Below are 20,196 nucleotides of genomic sequence, written 5' to 3' on the forward strand. Positions count from 1 at the left end.
ACCATCACTTACTTACTATCAGTGCACTTTTCTTAGCGTAGAGCTTAGTGTCTACAAATACATGAGAAGCAGTCTACATTCATTTACCTTCACTGTTCAAATATAAACTAGATGCACAAGAACTTTTTTTATAAACTGCATTGATTTATATTTAGACAAGAGGTAAGTAGTGAAATTTGACTGAGTTTGATGCCTAATCTTTGAATTCAGCAAATTAAATATCAGCATCTTTTAATGGTAGTGTGTAATTCCACTGTTCCTCCAAGCTCTTGTATAACTGTTACATCTATTTTGTGTAGTCATTTACTTTTATTAGAGCTCTGCTTCTCAGAAGCTGAAACTACAATCCAATACACAGACATAAGCCATTTTATGTTCAGTGTCTGTTTTAAAAATCATTAATAAAAGTAACCTAAAAGGCAAATTTTAGCTGGATGAAGACTACATTTTTCAATGTGAAGCCACTCAATTGCCCAACATTGAAGGCATTTTGAGGAGGGTGAATTTTGTGGTTAAATTGGGGAAGTATGACCAAAAAAAAAAAAAAGTATCACACTTCAAGTCTTTTCTGCCCCATTAAGGCTTCCTGTATGGGGCATGGGCCTGTTCAAGACTCCTCAGGGTACAGCAGAGGCAAGAGAGCCTGCAGAACCAGGGCTGTGTCTTTACATCAGAGGGGTCTTTTTCCCTCTTTAGGCTGTAAATAAATGAATGCCTCTTATATGTAAGTGACTATGGTGATTTTCATTCAGACTGCACTGCAGAATAGGATCTAGAAGTACTTACCATATACCTGTAAAACTAACTGAAGCTCAAGCAAGAGCATCTTCACTGTTTTGCATGCCATACGTTTGGACACTAACCTAATTCTGCCATTATTAACTTCCTATTTTAAGCTTAAAAGCCCCCCCCATAAAATTATGCACCTGGCACAACGCAGTGTCCCCAGCTACCTACAGCGAGGACTTCTGGCTTCCTTCACAAGCTGCACCGGGTTTCCGTGCCAGCCCTGGGGCTGGTTTGGGGTCGTTCACTCCCACAGCAACTCCTCCAGGCCACCGCTGCTCGGCGGCGGCAAACACAAGCAGCAGCTACCACAGCGTCAACGCGCTTTTATGCGGGCCCCCCCCCCGCGGCCAGCCGCCATTTTAACTCCACCTCCCAGGAGGTCACACCCTCTCCCTGCTGCCGCCAGCCACCACAGCCCTCCCCCGCGGCCCCGGCAGCCACACGTGGGGGGACCGGGGCGCCGCGCCCGCTCAGCTCAGCGCCGGCCGCCACCACTTCCCGCCAGCGAGGGGCGGCACCGCGCGTGCGCGGGATCGCCGCTGACGGCCGCCGCGGTACGGGCAGGCGGGAAGAGGGCGGGCGCATGCGCGGGGCAGCGGCGGCTGATACGCAGGTGAGGCGGTCGTGGGGCAGGGGTGGTCAGGCCGTGGGCGTGCGGCGCTTTCCGCCTCGGGGGCTGTCGTCGTCCCCTCCTGTTTGCGGAGGGAGGGAGTTGGGGCGTCCTCGTAGCTCGCCTCCCTGCCGCCTCCTCGGGAGGTGGTCCTTCACGAAGTTCAGACCAGACCTGGAGGGTGCAAAACGGGCCTGATCCAGGCTGGGAGCGCTCTGGTTCAGCCTGCGGACCGTCGTTGTGTGCCGCGGCTGGCTTTTCTGGAAGGGCTGTGGCGAGAGGAGGACTCTTGTCAGCCCATGGGCGCGAGGAGTCAGGGGTGACTGACGCTCTCTTTCGTCTCTCCTGAAAGCGGTGAAGTCCCATTTGGAGCCTCAGACGGCCTCGGCTTCCCCGCTGCCATCCGGGCTGGCCGGCGACTGGCAGGGGACGGCCTAGTGTTGTTCAGTCGGGCCTGAGGAGTGGCCGGAGAGAAAGGTGCTTTACCTTCCTGCCGTGAGGAAGTGCACCCGGGCCGCCTTGTTGGACACGCTCGCAAGGCAAAAAAGACTCCGATACGTGAAGCGAAACGGTGCCAGAGGCCTGGGGAGTTACAGCTGTGTCAGTGAGCTGGGAGTTACTGCACCTTTGATACTGCGGGGAGCTGCCCTCTGCTATCATATGGAGAGCTGCAGGCAGAAGGGAAAGGAAGGCTAAGTTCTGGTCATGTGAGGCTTCGTCAAGATAAATGCATTTTAGCTTTTATAGTTTTCCATCCTCTGTTGAATTTGTTTGTAAAACTTTTTTGTTTAATCTGTTCTTGTGACATTAGCATAACATTTAGGGAAGGCGAAACTTCCTGTTCTCATCTGCAGCCCCATCAAAATGAGGAAGCTGTAGAGTTGTTGGAAACTGCTAGGGAAAATGTTTAAGGATTTGTATCTATGCAATATGAAGAATTTTCCATCAATACACTCTGCAAAGTGCTGAGCATTTGTCTTGTATTGCAACACCCTGTGTGTCACCCTGCATGTCACCATGATGTAAAGGATATATTTATCATGTGTCAGTTTTCTTACACAGGTTGAATGTTGTGCAGGCTCATCATACCTTTATAGTGAGTAAAGGGTATTTGAGGTCTGACTGACTAACATATGTAAAGCATACCACGTTGTTATATGGAAAGTATGGAAGTGGCTGGAAAGCTGCCTGGTGGAAAAGGACCTGGGGGTGCTGGTTGACAGCTGGCTGAACATGAGCCGGCAGTGTGCCCAGGTGGCCAAGAAGGCCAAGGGTATCCTGGCCTATATCAGCAATAGTGTGGCCAGCAGGAGTAGGGAAGTGATTGTGTCCCTGGACTGGGCACTGGTGAGGCCACACCTCAAATCCTGTGTTCAGTTTTGGGCCCCTCATTACAAGAAGGACGTTTTGGTGCTGGAGCGTGTCCAGAGAAGGGCAAGGAAGCTGGTGAGGATTCTGGAGAACAAGTCTTATGAGGAGCGGCTGAGGGAACTGGGGCTGTTTAGCCTGGAGAAAAGGAGTCTAAGGGGAGGCCTTATCGCTCTCTACAACTACCTGAAAGGATGTTGTAGTGAGGTGGGTGTTGATTTCTTCTCCCAAGTAACAAGTGATACAACGAGAGGAAACGGCCTCAAGTTGTGCCAGGGAAGGTATAGATTGACTATTGGGAAAAATGTCTGTACTGAAAGAGTGGTCAGGCGTGGAACAGGCTGCCCAGGGAGGCGGTGGAGTCACCATCACTGGAAGTGTTCAAAAACATGTAGACATGGCACTTTGGGACATGGTTTAGTGGGCATGGTGGTGATGGGTTGATGGTTGGCCTTGATGATGTTAGAGATCCTTTCCAACCTTAATGATTCTATGACTCTTGAATGAAGTGTCAGGTATAGAAGCCAGGTTGTCTCTTTAAGTCTTATTTGGAAGCAAAAGAAGGTAAGATAATAATGAGAGCCTCTGTAACTTTGGTTTTTTTCTATTAAAACTTTTTTTTAGGTAATGTAAGCATTTCAGTTACACACAAGAGAGGAAACAGACATGTCAGCTCTTTGTCCACCACCGTCTCCTGCAGTTGCTAAAACAGAAATCTCTTTGAATGGCGAGTCACCTTTATTAGCTGCAACTTTTGCTTACTGGGATAATATTCTTGGCCCCCGAGTGCGGCATATCTGGGCCCCAAAGACAGAACAGCTACTTCTCAGTGATGGTGAAATAACTTTTCTTGCTAACCACACCTTGAACGGAGAAATACTTCGGAATGCAGAAAGCGGTGCAATAGATGTGAAGTTCTTCGTCTTGGCAGAAAAAAGGGTAATCATTGTGTCATTAATCTTTGATGGAAACTGGAATGGAGACAGAAGCACATATGGTCTATCAATTATACTTCCACAAAGTGAACTGGGCTTCTACCTACCACTTCACAGAGTGTGCGTGGATAGGTTAACGCATATTATAAGGAAAGGAAGAATATGGATGCATAAGGTAGGTTTATTGTTCATTACTAAAAACAGTTGTCCATGTTGTCTTGAGCAAAAGCAAGAATTAAGGTTCTGTGACACCTTTTATCTAGAAATCCAGACACAGAAACTCAGAAGAGGTTGACCTCTCTACGAGTATACAGTTTTGAAGTTTAAAAGTTATCCATATGTCAGCAAATTCAAGGCTGGGATTTTTTGCTTGCATGATTTATCCTGGTAATATTATATAACCTATACCAGGCTATCTAGGTGAAACAGGTATCCTGTACAGTTTTTCATCTCTCATACAATTTGATGTAAATTGTTGCTTTTAGCTGTGTTAATTAGTGTATTTAAGTTAGGTAGAATTGTACATGTACAGTGTTTGAAATCATTGTTTTCACTGTTGAGGTCCAGAAAAGGGAACTGATGCAATTAATGTTGTCATTGTTGTTACAGTTTTATTTTTCAAAATAAGAGTATCAACAAGCATTTTGGCAGGTATTAAAATTGTGCAAAACTAATGGGAGAACCATGAAAATATATCTACTTTAGTCCAAATATTTCTACTTCTACAATCTAAAAAGGAAAACATGCTAAATTTTTCTGAGGAATTGCAACTCTTACCTTGGGATACATTATGGATATTTCCTTATTAAGTGAAAATTGTTATGTATTTTTATTTAAAATAAATAATATTCTAATAATAAAAATTAAAATCCCTGTTGTCTTCATGGAGTACAAGTTGTCTTAGAGCAGCAGATTGCATGCCAGCTGTAATGTGTGTGGTGATGCATGTTTGTCTGATAAAGGTTTTGTTCCTCTTTTGTTCTGAGACCTCTGATCAACATACTTTAAACTTCCTTTTCGAGTGCTCTTATCTGAACTAATTAAGATTCCAGAAATAATCAGCTGATGTTAATTTTTGTGGTGGTGTTTCCGTTTTGCTACATGAACAAACAGCATTGATTTTTGCTGTATTGCCTGATGATGGCTGGCAGTGTTTTCCATCACATTGGCTCTTGATACTTCTAGGGTTTATTTTTCAGGGGAAGGGTAGGACAGAAAGTTAATTTTCAATATAGTAGAAACACAAGTATTTCATTCCTATTCTAGTCTTCTGAAAGCCTGCTGGATGTTAGTGCTTTTGACGTAAGTGAATGCTATCTCATGTTTTTGATTATGTTGCCTCTCGGTCATTCAGTGTCCTTCGTACTGACTTTTAATGTGAGTGTTCAAATAGAAATTGTCCATCATTCTTAACTACAGTACCTCTTCTCTCTTTTGGACATTGTTCCATATCTGTATGTTTCCACAGTAGAAATAGCCCTCAGGTGGCTATGATTTGGTCAATTGAGATTGACCAAAAAAAATGTTTTCTGCTAGTTTCCTCAGAAATTAGTCATGAAGGTCTTCATTCTTTTCCAGATGTTCTTGAAGCAGATAATTCAACTGGGTTAGTTCAGACAGTGATACATTCTGAAATAGACATTTATTGTCTGTCTTTTTTCTTTTGAGGAAGATCAAAGATCCGTGCATATATCTGCAGTTCTGCAGCCTTACCTAGAAGAGAGAAAACTGCTTTAAAAATCTAGATTAAAATTTATACACGAGTTGTAGAATGATAATTATTGAATTAAAAAAGGCTCATTTTGTAGTTTGCGTTTTGAGGCAGTTCAGCAACTATGGCTACAACAGAACAAAAAAAATGTTGAAGTCCTATCTGAAAGGAACTATGTATCTGCTCTCGAATTTGTAACAGTTGTGGTTACCAGCTCTCATGAGTTCTGTGTAGAGCCAGACAACAGTTGCAGCTAGACTTTAGCAGAGAAGAAACCTTCTGAACTCAGGACTAGGAGAAACATGGAACAGTGTTCAGACTGGCAAAGACAGACAAGCAACTCCAAGCAAGTCATCTATATGGAATTATAAATCCCTTTTATCTATTTCAATTTTATGTTCCAGATGTTTGTCTAATAATTTTGAACAGTTATATTTTTAAAAAGAAGTGGCTTACACCTTTTGCTCAGCCTTATCTTCATGAAGACTGACTTCTTTTAAAGCAAGAGATCTTCATTGTCAAAGATGTCTTACTTCACTGACACTGAACTCAATGATGGAGGTGCCCCAAAGGAATCTGCCTCATTCCAGTGTTGTTTTTCACCGATGCTTCTTCTAGATGGTTAGACAAATTTTATTACTGCTTTAGGGCAAGTTACTGTAGCTTGTTCCCTATTCATCTACTCAAAGAAAGTTAGGTAAACTCTTCTCCCATTTGATCAACTTCGAGTAGTTCAGTGACAGGAAACTAATAAGTAACCAATAAAATGCAATAACCTGCCGGCATCTAGCAAAAGATATCATTAGTTCTTGCAGCATATTCTATTTTTTGTGTATTGTATTGATTGTTCTAGTGATTAATGACGAATTCTCTTTGTGAACAATAACTTGATTCCATTGTAAGTTGCATTTTGAATGCAGTGTGCTACTCAGCTGCTGCTGAGTCTGGTTTGAGAACTTTGTCCAGTCTCTTGTATACTGTGTTTTGTGTATTTTATTACGGTTTCATGTCTCCTGTACTTGGTTATATAACAATGTTATTAAGACTTGTCAGTGTCTCAAGATGTGGAAAATAAAAAGTCCTAGTTTTCCTACCCTCCCCAAACAAATAATTTTTCTCATTTTGGAGACTGCATTTTTCTCTTGCTGCATCAGGAACCATCAGTCTGTACCTTATCCATTTGAAAATAAAAATCCATACATAAAGTGGAATTCTGCACCATAATCTGATCATTTGTCATTTTCTTGATCTGTAATGAAGAAACTTAATGTTTTGTTATTGTCATCACACCCTTCCTTTCCTGCCTCTCCTACCCAAGCATGTGAGAGGTGTGGTGGGGGACAGAGTAGGGAGCATTGATCTGTTTAAAATGACACCACTTCCTGCTGATGTCAACTCTGTAAAAGAAAAAAAGACTTGAACGTCGACATTTGAATCTAAGAAGCATGACTCCACAGGGAAGAAACTGTACCATTTGACTGTTGTGTGCATACATATATAAACAAATATCAGAGCGTTTATATTTAACTGCTTCTCTTGCTCAGGAGAGGCAAGAACATTTCCAGAAGATTGTCTTGGAAGGCACGGAGAGAATGGAGGATCAGGTAAGGGCCATCTGGTTGATGTGTATGGCACACCATCACAAAACTATTTGACTGCATCTGGTGACTGTAGAAGTTGGTGCTGCGTCTTTGGGATCCAGGAAGATACTGTGGACTGGCTGATGACCTGCTAAGGACAGGAGGCAAAGTTTCTGAAGATAGGATGATGGAATTTCTGAACATTGAAGGAAAATATATTTCATCACTTTATGGGTAAAGTGGAAATCTATGAAGAATATTACCTTTCAGAAAAGGAAAGTAATTTACTTGAACTTGAAGCTCTGTAAAGGTAGTAGCTTCCATAGATTCATACTCGCTTCCTGTCAAGGATGGTTTTTCACTAGGGCATTACCTTTTTGAGTCACAGAGACATACAAAGTCTGCCATGTTGGAATGGGGTTGGAGACGTAATGGATAACACTGTGAAAAGAATTTATTTCCGAAACTGTAAATAATGAAATTGTGGCTTCAGTTTCTTGTGATAGATAAATCAGATAATTTTGTATGTAACTAACTAATATGCCTGTTTTTGGTTTCTTCTTGTTGTTAAAATATCAGACTTGAATCTAAAATGCTTAAGGATAATTGTGCATAATATGGTATGAACAAATTATCTCACTCCAAATACTTCTTGTCTAGGCAAATCAAACTGATTGTGAAAATTAGCATAGGACCCTGGAAATACATTTTAGACATGATGTTGAGAAGCAAAACGTATGTTACCAGTTCATAATTACTGATAAGCAAAGCCCAAGAGGTCTATGGATCAATTTGTGCTCAATACCACACTTCCAAACAATAGGAAGTTAAAGATGTTGTGAATGTAATATTGCAAGTTCATGTTAGCAGTAACTTCTGATACTGCACAATGTGCTTTTACTTCAAGCATTTTATTTATTGCGCAGGGCCAGAGCATCATTCCAATGCTGACAGGAGAAGTCATTCCTGTAATGGAACTCCTTTCATCTATGAAATCACACAGTGTTCCGGAAGACATAGATGTAAGTCGTTATGTTCTTTGCATTCCAAATAAAAAAGTGGCTTTGGCATTCTAGTTTGATACTCTCTTTGGCAGACAAAACCCTGCAGTTGTCATAAATTCGTGTACGCTTCAGTTATTTCCTGTCAAGCTCTCCTAAGTGGTGTAGGGAATGGTTTAACATAACTGTTCTAGTTCGGTAAATGTAACCGTACTAGCAGTGGGTTTTATGGTCAGCACTTAGCAAAATTGACTGCGTAGGGTGATACCATTTTTAAGAGTGGAATGGAAATGCAAAACAAAATGAATGGGTAGGTAAATGGTTTTAATGTTGATACTGGTTTCAGTGTGGTGTTCTCCTGGAAGAAGCGGAAGTGATCTCACATGCATTAATTTAAGTATTCTGGACAAGGTTATAGGAAAAAAAAAACACTGGAAGGAATCTGACTTGTGACTGATGAAGAACATTTAATAATCAAGTGACTTTCTCATTTTCAAAGTGCTTTGGATGAAGTCAGAAAGGCTTATGCTTTTTTGGGCAGTCTTACAACTTAGCTTAAATAGTACTCAAACAGTTCCGACCTATCATTAAAAACAAAAATAATTGGATGGTGTTGCAGATCCTTGTCTAACCTTTGTTTATATTTACTTGCATTTCAGATAAGTGACACAGTGCTAAATGATGATGACATTGGGGATAGTTGCCATGAAGGCTTTCTCCTCAAGTATGAACTTCAGTTTTGATTTATGCTGTAGTAAAATGCTTTAAAAGTGTGTGTGCATATATCTATATATATCTGTATGTGCATGTGAACATGTATTAGATTAGTTTTCTTTATAGGAGGGGGGAAGATGGCATGTACTGGGCTTTTAGAGATTTTTGCCTGTAAAATGCTGTAGAAGTTGCTCTCTTTTTAGAAGAATGGCTCTAGGCTAACAGCTGCATCTCTTTGGACTATGTTGTCACAGAGTCATTTGCTTGATAATAGAATTCCTAGCAAATGTAGTTTTTCTTTGATATGTATGTTTAATTCTAAGTCAAAGTCTTAAATTTTTATGAAATACCAAAAAACCTGGGTTGTGTTTACTGCATAAACTATGAATAAGAGTCATTAATGGTATGTTTGCTTTTTACCTTATCTGCAAAGCTTATCAGCTCATCTAGGTTCAGATTTCAAGTCTTAAATATAATGTTGTATGAAGTTATACACGTCATTGAATAAAAAATGGATTAAACTAAATAAACTGCCATATCAACAATACCAACCTCTAAAATAAGCAGTCATGCTTTCTTAGTAACTTCTAAATGAAACTCAATCTATTTCTGTCCCAAAGGAAGAATTTGTAAGTACTTAGCTGGCCTTGAATTTATTCTTGGAATATACTTGATAAGATAAATAGTAGCAGGTCCACTATAAAGTCCACCTGTAGGATTTCAGAGTCTGAGTGTAACTATTATAGTCTTTATAAGAGGTGTTTATTAGAATTAGTTAATCACATGCAATGTGTCCTTCCGTAAGATAGCAAAAATGTACTTTTGTATATTCACATATATTGGAGAAAAATTTTTAATAGTATCTAGACTTTCTTGAGTGTCTAGCCTTTGGAAGCTGTGGGCCAGATGTTGGTTTGAGAAAGTGAAGGGGAAAGGGAGGATGAGTATAAGAAACCTCAACAGAAATTTCTTAAGGACAAGTTAAGAGTTGTCAAGGTTAGTCCAGGTATATTTACTGCAGCCTCTCTGCTGCTGACAACTCACAAGACAAGGTCACTCAATTTCTAACATGCCTATGTGTGTTCTGAGGGACTCAAGCTTATGACTTGCTCTTGCCTATATAGTTCCTAAGAGTAAAACGGTTCACCTGCAAAGTCTCTGAAAACTGGGTTCTGATCCACAGTTTCAGAAAATGAGGACAACCATTAAATAGATCTTCTTTCAAGATGCTTTCAAATCCTTCATTATTAATATGTCTTCTGTTACTTTAGATGAATTATTCTATACAGATTCTGTAATACAGTTAAAATAGTAGCAGGAGACAACCGGTGTTTTGAGGTTCTGAGTGACAGTCTTTTTATTCATCAAAATGAAAATGTAGATACTGTTCAACTTTTGGATTTCAGCAGTAACCTACACAGCTATGTGAGGTCCTATATTTATTCTAGGAGCACTTCAGTCTCTTGTGAATATGACAATTGTTGTATTTGAAAAGTCTTATTAGATGTATTAACCTATGTTTGTTTTTATTTGCAGTGCAATTAGTTCACACCTGCAGACCTGTGGTTGTTCTGTAGTTGTAGGAAGCAGCGCAGAAAAAGTTAATAAGGTGATGCACTTTCTAATAAACGAAACTTAAATGCTGATTATTTGGAGTGTTAGTGTGTTACTTGTTCCAAGGTTTATCTATAAACGTACTTGAGGTTGAAGTAGGCAGAAATACTGTTGTCTGGTTATCTTACTTTAGGTGATTGGCCTAGCAGTTGATAGTTCTGCCTGAAAATTGCCATATCAGTTGTATTCTGACAACTGTAAGAAAACCAATGTATTTAATTTAATTGATAGTGTATATAACTGAGTAGTAAAGAGTCTGAGCTTTTAAAATTAGGTTTGTTACCTAAAATGTATAAATTGAAGGGATCTGAACTGGCTTGCCCAGTTCAGCTATGTCAATGGGTATTGTCTGTGTACTCTTAAGAGATTAGTATCTGCGTAATTTCTCTTATGCTGGGAATAAATGTGCTTCTGCATCAGGAACTGCTTGTGTTTCATGGAACCTCAAAGCTGTTGAGTCTGTAGTCACACACACATTATTGAAACAGGCAAGCTTACTAGGACCTTAAACCATTCCAGCAATATCAGTGTTTTTTTCTTTGTAGCTGTGTTTGTGTTGAGTTCATCTTCAGTCTGTTTAAAACTCCTTGGTAAATAAGTGTGAAGTTTAACTGGTAGATCTTAAATTAGGTTTGACTCAGCTTTCCATAAGAACCAGAAGGAGGCAAAGTACAGATATAAACCTCTAAAACTGAGTTTTGTAGCAACAAAGCACTCAGTGTTTCATACTTGCTGGAGCATATCAGTAGGGTTGTTTAGGAGCTTTCAGGTCTAGAAACAATAAACAGCATTAGCTGTACTTCTTAATGGGAAAGAGTGTATACATCATTATGGTCTATTTGGGAGGAAAAAAGGTTACGCTTGGAAGCTGTCATTTCAGAACAAGAAAATAATTACGTTTTTGTGGTAGACATTTTTTCCCATGCTGTTATTGTTTTTAACTCTCTTATAAGCTTGTTATGAAATATTTGAACCAATATGAAACTATCACCTGCACTGCTTTTCCTATAACATTTTGGTGTAAATGGAGAGTTTCTTGATGCTTCTTTTAAGCTTACCCAGTATGTGAAGTAAAAATCAAATGAGGATGTTTTCCTCATTCAGAATTTTCCAAGTACTTTTTTTGTATGTAGCTTTTTGATTATACCAAAATGCTAGTTTCAGATAAATTGAAAGCAATTCCTGAAAGACATACACTTGTGTTTACTGTCCATTGAAGTATTTCTTAAAGCATATTTCCTTTTATCATAGTGCAATGTATCAGCATTTGTTCAGAGAGATTGCCCTTTGACTTGCATTTAATTAGGGTGTTACTCCATCCCTTTTAATAAAACACTGAAGTTAATTTTCAGGTAGGATATTCAGAGGCAAATCGTGAAGAAAATGTTGTTTTCTTTGTGAGAAAATGTATTTCACTAAATCAGTTGCCTCTGTACACTCGTGGCTGAGTCCTTTAATAAATTCTTTGGTTTAGAATATCCCTGCAACTGGGAATGAAACGAAGGCTTTCATAAAAGTGTAAATCCTAGAACCTTCAGGTATTAGGTGCAGCTGCACTTAATGAGTAACCAATACTGCTGTGAGGGAAAGGTTCTGTGCAGTTCTGTAGCATTCCAAGTTTTCAATTTACACTGGGGCCTCTGGGCCATGCAATAACAATAGTCCCACATCCTGAGAGACAGGTGCTGCAGTGGTACATGTGGAGAAGCTGTAACTTCGTTTTCTGATAGGGAAAGCCCTTGTATATTGGGCTTTTCTGTCCGATAATGCTTTTAATTGTGATGTACTAATATTGAGCTCTGGTTTATTTTCTAAGACTGAATCACAGAATCACTAAGGTTGGAAAGGACCACCTTCCTTTGAGGAAAAACTCGTTTTAATTCTCCAAGTTTATGCATTTTTGTATATATCTGTGTGTAGTGCTTCACTGTGAAGTAAAAATTAAGAACAGCGGGCCTGCTGAATGTGTTATATATTAATGGTAGACTATACATATTAGGTATTTTATAGCATGTAGGACTCCTTGCTGCAATGAAATATAATAGCCGTCTTTTTAAAAAATTCAAGGCACCTTCAGTGAACCTGTGCTTTGAAATAAGCAGTTCGTGATGCTTTATGAAAATGGGGGGGGGGAACGTATTGTTTTGTGCATATTGGCAGTGATGGGAAAGCACCTCTGGTCAAATGAACAGTAAATGCTGATCCTCAAAATAATCACGAGCAACAGGAGAACCAGAGAAAAGAAAATTCTCAGTTCATAGCGGAAATCAACTAACCTCCGTTAATATGTATTGTTTCAGGGATGTAAGATTTGCACATGATTAAGTTAGCATAATAGAGGAAATGTTAAAGGTTTAAATGGTTATAAAAAGCTTAAAAGTTTATAGTTCATTAAATAATTAATTAAAAGGCTTTAAGGTCTAAATGGTTACGAGTATGTAAAATAATGTATTGATAAGCTAGACAGTGTAGGAAGAATGCAGTCTAGAAGAAGGTGAGTCTCAATATACATCCAGGGTAAATTTCATAAATTCTGCACAGGTTCTTATCAGCAGTGTGCTCTTTGTGTCATGATGCAGCTGTTATGAACTAACTGCTTTCTTTAATGGCATACTTTAGCTTTCCTTAAAGTAAAAAAAAACACCTACTGCATCTTGCTGAAATGGCAAAAAGCATTAGTCAGAAACTAGGTTGTCATTATTTTAGGTACTGCATAAACACATTGTGCAAGGACAGAGCCTTCTCAAACACCTTAGAGACACCTATAGGACACCACAGGTTAAGACTGAAAGATTAGCAGAATGGAATACATGTTTGTATTTGGAGATGATTACTTGTGTTGCAGCACAGGAGTTTGAAAATGTATAATGAAGTACCTTTGTTGCTTTTAATGGAGAGTTTGAGGAAATTACTGAGGAAATAAGCATGGATACTTATTTAGGAAATTGACTGTGCCTGATTGGAGACAATAGCTGCTGTTTCATTATGGAATGAATAAAGTAAGAGGCTTAAAAGGCTAGGAAAGTAATCACAGTAACTCATGTTTATGTAATAGGAAGACATAGCAGCAGGAAAAAGTGATTTGTGCTACATAGTTGGCTGTAAAACAAACATTGCCAAAAAGTGTTGGATCTTTTCTTCATTTTACAAGAAGTTGGAGTAATGTGGCTTACAGCTTAATAATTTAAGCATGTCACTATTCTGTGACCTTGGTAAAATTTTGGCATTTTCTAAAAAGCTTTATGAACTTTTTTACATTCTAGTCAGAAATTGCAGTTGAAGATCATTTCATTCCTTACATTTTCATATTTTTCAAAACTGTTCTTTTTAATGCAGATTGTGAGAACATTGTGTCTGTTTCTTAAGCCTTCAGAGCGCAAGTGTTCCAGGCTCTGTAGAAATGAGTCTTCTTTCAAATACGAGTCGGGACTTTTTGTTCAAGGCTTACTCAAAGTAAGTACGCTTACGATAAGTTCTATTCTTCTGTAGTTTTAAGAACATTCTTCAGTGTATGTGTATGTGTGTGCATATGGTATGGACACACATACACCCATTCATGTTCAAAGAAGTATGTCATCTTGCCTTGATTCCTTTCTTGTGCTATAGCTTTCCTTGTAACTATTTGTGTGCTAAAATTCCAAGCCAGTCTTTTCTCTGCCACATCTGTTTCGTGAGTATTGTCCAGAATTGTTTCTGTACTTTGAGGTACAATGGAATGGGCTAGAATCCCAAAAGGCATTGAGGTTTTTTGCTGTACCAAAAAAAAGAACAGTCCACCAGTCCTACAGTTTCCAGATATTTTAAAAAGGCTCTAGCCACAGGTGAAGATGAATAGAAAAATAATGTTTCTTGCTCTAGCGAGCAGCCTAAACTTACCAGATAAATACAGTACTGTAATGTTAATGGGCTCACAAAACAAATGATGCAATACTGTAATACACAGGTTACTTCAGTACCTCTTTTCACTATTACATTAAGGGAATCATCCAGTATGAAGGACTTTTTACTGGGCTACAGTCACCAGTTCTCTCAAAACAAAACATGTCTCAAAAATGGGATTTAAAATCTAGGCATGATGCTTTAATATTGTTTTGTCCAATGTAACTTTGTGATGTTTTTTGTAAACTAACTAGAAGAATGATTTTTTTTCACTAAAACAGGATGCAACGGGAAGCTTTGTGTTGCCCTTCCGTCAAGTAATGTATGCCCCATATCCTACTACACATATAGATGTAGATGTCAATACAGTGAAGCAAATGCCCCCTTGTCATGAACACATCTATAACCAACGACGATATATGAGATCTGAGCTGACAGCATTTTGGAGAGCTAATTCAGATGAAGAAATGTCTCAGGATCATATTATACACACAGATGAGAGTTTCACACCTGATTTGTATGTACTCTTCTCTCACATCTTTCAAAGTTACTTGATTTGGGACAACAGAGTAAAGTAGTACAAAGTGTACTTTCAAATAAAGTACATGAGGTTTTTTGGCTTTTAAGTAGCTCCTTCAGCTCTGGAAGGTGCATTTATTTTGGAGGAATTTACCAGTTACATTAGTAGTTTTGTTACATTAAATATTATTGACATTCATTTTCAGTGATACTTCTGACCATGTTATGTTAATTTTATTCTTGTTTTAATTAGGGGTATAACAGAGCTAAGTGTATTTGATGATGCCCAGTGGCTTTCCTGGGTTTAGTTCTCTTCATTTGAAAGTTTGGATTCAAATTTCTGTATTACCTTTAAAAATAGCAGGATTATAATTCACTAAAATTTGGAATTCACTTTTAATTTCTGCCAGATTGTAAACAGTAATGCTATTCTGTGCACAACTTCTGGACAGTTAGTGTCCCTTCACGCCATTACCTCACATGTTTGTTTGCTTTCATTTCTATAGAAATGTCTTTCAAGATATCCTTCATCGAGATACATTAGTAAAAGCCTTCCTGGATCAGGTAATTGTTGCTTTTTCAGAAAGAACAAGAACTAAAGTTCAGTACTTTGAGCCCTAGCAACAGATAATTTAACATGAATAAATAATTTGCTGGCCTGGTAGCTCTTTTTCATACTAATGGTATGATTCTTCTCTGCATAACTAGTGAGAAAAATACTGGTGTTATTGTAGTATTAGTAAAATACTGAAACTTCTTACACGTGAAAAGCAATGCACATTTTCTGTTGCTGTGCAAGTGTCTACAATTACAGTATTGAGAAATCTACCTGACTAGGATTAATTTCAGATAATTTTAAAAAGGAAATAATACTTTATCCAAACAGAATTGTAAACCAGCTTAATTTATTGCATCTGAGCAGCTAGAAAACTAAGAATGAATGTTGAGTATATCTACAAATCTGCTATTAATGTGCCTGTTTTGCTATAATTAAGGATATGTTATATGTGTATGCAATGTTTCTGTATATTCCACATTCTTAAAATGATTCTTGAATTTCCATTTTATACTTAATTTTCTGGTATAATTTTTAACAGATCTTTCATCTGAAGCCTGGCTTGTCTCTAAGGAGTACCTTCCTTGCACAATTTCTGCTAGTCCTTCACAGAAAAGCCTTAACTTTAATAAAATACATAGAGGATGACACGTAAGTGAACAGGTAATAGAAACCAGGCATGGAGAAACGTCCTCTGTTCTTTTTTCCAACACTCTTTTTTATTTTCTTACAGGCAAAAAGGGAAAAAACCTTTTAAGTCTCTTCGCAGCTTAAAGATAGATCTTGACTTAACAGCAGAGGGCGATCTTAACATAATAATGGCTTTGGCTGAGAAGATTAAACCAGGTCTACATTCCTTTCTCTTTGGGAGGCCGTTCTACACTAGCATGCAAGAACGTGATATGCTCATGACGTTTTAAAGTTCTCCACTGCCAATGTGTACTGATGCAGTCTTGCACGAAAAGAAATCCGTCAGTGTGACCACCACAATCATGACAATCATAGACTTGACTGGGGATGGAGTGTTGGGGGCACAGTAACACTACAGTCTGTCTGAAGAAGGAGGGTCTTGTTAGAGGGAATATCATCTTAGCCAGACAGGCATGATTTTAAGGAATCCACCTCTTCTGTGGGCTTTTTTTAACAGTAAAAATGGATACTACGAGAGGTTCGTTTGCCCTATGGGCTTAGTAGATAAATTTGAACATTTTGGTGTACATTAAAGGGAAGCATTTTAATTTTCTTTGCCCCAGAGACTTCCTTTAGGTGTGTATCAGCTTTTACCTGTTCTGGTCCGTCAGTATTTTTAATATTTCCACAGACAACAATATGTACGTCCTCTAATCATGGGGCTTGTGGAATGGGGCCCTTCCAAAAGTTTCAAAAGGTTTCTTAAAGTGTTTGTTCGTATGTACATGGTACAAATCTGAAATACATCTTTCCTCATCTCCCTTTTTAACACTACTGTCTCCTTCATTTAGAGCATTTAAAGGTGTTTGGGATTTTTAATATACTACAAAGTGCTATTCTTGTGTGCAAACTATTGAGTATTAGCAGCTTAAATAGGAGCACTCTGCACAGGGGGACTGGGTCATGATTTAAGCAGCTTTGTGTATGTAAGTACCAGCCAGGATACTCTGTGACAGATTGTTGGGTCATCCTGCAGTGCAGTGTTCAGTGATCCAGCGTAATTGAGCTCTTTCAAAACACAAAACAGAAAACTTCATTCAGCAGCAGTTGTCAGTCTTTCTGTCTGTAAATTGCTGCTGTTTTTTCCATTGTTAGGATATGGCTCAGATTAAAGTATTAGACCTTCCTAAAGAACACCAAGGTGATGCCAAACTAAAAGACAAAACAGTAATTTTTTTTTACATTGCCATTAGTATATTTAGTAATCCTTAATTCAGAGATGAGCACAGCTATGAACTAATGTGATTACTATTTTAATAAGTGAATTCTAGTCAATAATCTTGGAAGTCTTCTTAGTTCATCTTAGCACATCTCCAGCTTTGCTTTGCTTGACAATAAAAACACATTTCCTGTTTGTATGCCTCAAACTTTCTTTCTTACTAGCATGTAGAGCAGTGTGGTGTCAGGTTAATCCAGACCCATTTCTTTTAGTTTTGACACATGGTTGGTGTGTGTTACCTTGAAGTCAGTGATATATCTGTACTGCATGTTGTACATGGAATTGAGCCCCAGCTGCGCACCATTTTTGTGAATGAACATCCTCAGCATTACGTGGCTGAATAAGTAATTACATTTTGTGGAGCCATTTTTTTCTGTATGTGGTATGTAAGGCTCTTGCAATGAGCTCAGTGCTTCATCAAAAGAACTTGTCAAAATTATGCTGACATACTTGTACTGAGATTGCCTGTCTTCCTACCATTATTATTTCCTTCTGTGCTTTTAGTCAATTGATCCATTAGAGCAGAGCCTGATAGTGCTAAGTTTTTACTCTTATGTCTTAAGATTGTGAAAAAAAATGTAATGAACACTGCTGAAACTTCTAATGTAGAAGTTACGTTGAAGTCTAAAGAGCCTTAAATGTGCTGCTGAAATTAATCACTTTGGCTTGATAGGCACTGGAAACTTAACACTGACACTAGTAACTAGTAAAGCTCTGTTTGTTTACTGAAGATGCTGTCACTTTTTGAAATTACTGAAAGCTGGAAACTTTCTCAAGTGCTACTTTTGTTGCACAACTGTCACAAGTGCACTGTCGCGAGTGCAGAATGTATAGTGAAGTAAATTATTAAATGCATCTGCATGTTGTGTTGTAAATCTTGCTCAGGAAACAAAAAGTATTATAATAAAATTCATGCACAATTTTTAACTATAATTGCTGCTGATTATTTCATAGAATTTCTGTTCCGTATCTGATAGAATCATTATCTTTTATCCTTTGAAATAAAGAAGAAACCTTTTTCCTTCTTACTGAGTTAGAAATGCTGAGGTGGTGAATCACAGACTGTCATTGATAGAAAGTCATATGTTACCTAGTTCCTCATTTCTCTTAGGGACTTAACTCCTCTCAAGCTGAGACTGGTGTGACTTGCTATGCTTCTGATGTGCTCAAATAAGAATTTAGCCTCTACTCTTAAGAAGTCTTAATCCCATATGTGAGAATTCATAAACGTTTTAAGGAGTTCACTTGCATCTAGCAGTCAGTGAATACCTTTCTTCAGGATTTTAGTTTCTTACAGCTAAAGGAATAGGGCAAGTTTTTCTCTTCCAGATGGATTTGAAAGGAGAGTAGTGTTTTAGCACATTTTCAGTAACACATTTTCCCTGATCTTGATTCCTGGTCTTTGCATACCTGCAAAGGCAGCACAGAAAGACATCCACTGGAATGTTTTATTTGTTAGGACCACAGAGGATATTCCCAGTCTATATATCAATATGTTGTAATGTCAGTTTTATTCCAGAGCAAAATGGGTATTTTGATAATGTTCTCATCCCTGAGCCACCAGTAGGATACACCAATATAGAGTGCCAGGATGTCTACACTCCATTCTCTACTGGGAAAAGATGTTAGAAAGATTTCTCTTCCTATTTGATCTGTGAAGACAAAGGAAAGTGGTCCAAAATATGAGGGCTATCTCATACAGGCATGTTGCTGACCTCTGTTGTCTAATCAGAGCCTACAAAGAATTGTGCTTTGTCCTCTCTTCAACAGTAGAGAGGGATAAACCACATGCATTAGTATGTTAGAGTAGTTTTTTCTTGTGAAAAGAACATGGTTGTGTGGTTTACCTCTGTCATGACATAGAGCTACACTCTTACACCTCCTGCTTGGGCAAAGCACCAAGGAAACTTGGTGGCAGCATGTCCTTATTTACAAGGTCACTCATGTGATGCTTTGATTAAAGGAAGTAATTATCTTGCTTCTCAAAGCCATGCTGTTCATATGCATGTCCAGAGGTTTCAAACACAGAAGACTTCAATTAAAGTTCAGAAGTATGAAACAGGACACAATCCTGACAATGACCATCAAGTAAGTCTGACTTCAGTTCTAACTAAAACAATAGAGCTACCCTGCATGAACTTTTAGCAGGGTAGCTCTATTATTCGATTATAATATATGTATATTTAAGCTCATAAACTTCAATTAGCATAGGGCAGGTTTTCAAAGAAAAGATCAGTGGAAAGAGAAATTTCCACTTAAACAGCATGGAATGGCAACTGGTAATTGTTCCTTTCTTTTAGATGTTCCTATCTTTATTGTCATGTAGGTGGAGGAGGTCCCTGACAACCAGAAAAAGGCCAGAAGACAATCTGGGGAACTGCAGGTTTATGTCATGGCATGTGTCCTCTTGGAGCACATGACTTGCCGTATGAAGGAGAAGAAGGTGAGGGGGAACTGTTGGCAGGGCATGACTTAAGTGTGAATAATGCTTCACGCGCCTCATTGCTTTCTGTGATAAAATGACTAGATTTGCGGACAAGTGGAGAACAGGGGATATCATTTACATTGACTTCAGCAAGGCTTCCAGCACTGTCCCACATTGTCCTTGTAGCCAAGCTGGATGTTTGGCTTTGGGCGGGTGCCCCACCAAGGGGGTAAATACCTGGTTGCGTGGTCAGGCTCAGAGGTTGTTGGTCACTGGCTCTTATCTGCCTGGAGGCTAGTGCCCCATGGTGTCCCTCAGGGTCTGCCCCAGGGCCTGTCCTGTTCAACATCTCTATCCATGACCTGGCAAGATGACCAAGTGCACCCTGTCAGGTTGGCTGGTGACACAAAACCCCGGGGAGAGCAGTTGATATGCACAGGGGCAGGGCTGCTTTCCAGAGGGACCTGGACCAGTGGGAGCAAAGGACAGGTCTGCTGGGCAGGCAGAGCCCTGGCAGCCATGCCAGTGAGACCAGGGGCAGCTCTGAGGAGAAGGCCCTGGTGGGCCATGAGCTGGCAGGTCCAGA

General features: G+C 39.0%; 1 protein-coding gene across 2 annotated transcripts; it reads left to right on the forward strand.

The window, feature by feature from the left end:
• Nucleotides 1–3,433: 3,433 nt before the first annotated feature.
• Nucleotides 3,434–16,196, forward strand: C9orf72 (C9orf72-SMCR8 complex subunit; the record flags this gene model as incomplete). Of its 2 annotated transcripts, none has more annotated exons than XM_082013147.1 (10): nucleotides 3,434–3,877; nucleotides 6,958–7,017; nucleotides 7,920–8,015; nucleotides 8,654–8,718; nucleotides 10,245–10,317; nucleotides 13,659–13,775; nucleotides 14,483–14,775; nucleotides 15,227–15,284; nucleotides 15,818–15,927; nucleotides 16,010–16,196. In XM_082013147.1, the coding sequence occupies 10 exons, from the start codon at nucleotides 3,434–3,436 to the stop codon at nucleotides 16,194–16,196; spliced, it is 1,503 nt and encodes a 500-aa protein (XP_081869273.1). The 2 variants fall into 2 exon arrangements, with proteins under 2 accessions (XP_081869273.1, XP_081869274.1); XM_082013148.1 differs by having other exon boundaries at nucleotides 14,483–14,718.
• Between the last annotated feature and the right edge of the window lie 4,000 nt (nucleotides 16,197–20,196).

Source organism: Phaethon aethereus (assembly GCF_964289735.1).
Source record: "Phaethon aethereus genome assembly, chromosome: Z".
Taxonomy (NCBI): Eukaryota; Metazoa; Chordata; class Aves; order Phaethontiformes; family Phaethontidae; genus Phaethon; species Phaethon aethereus.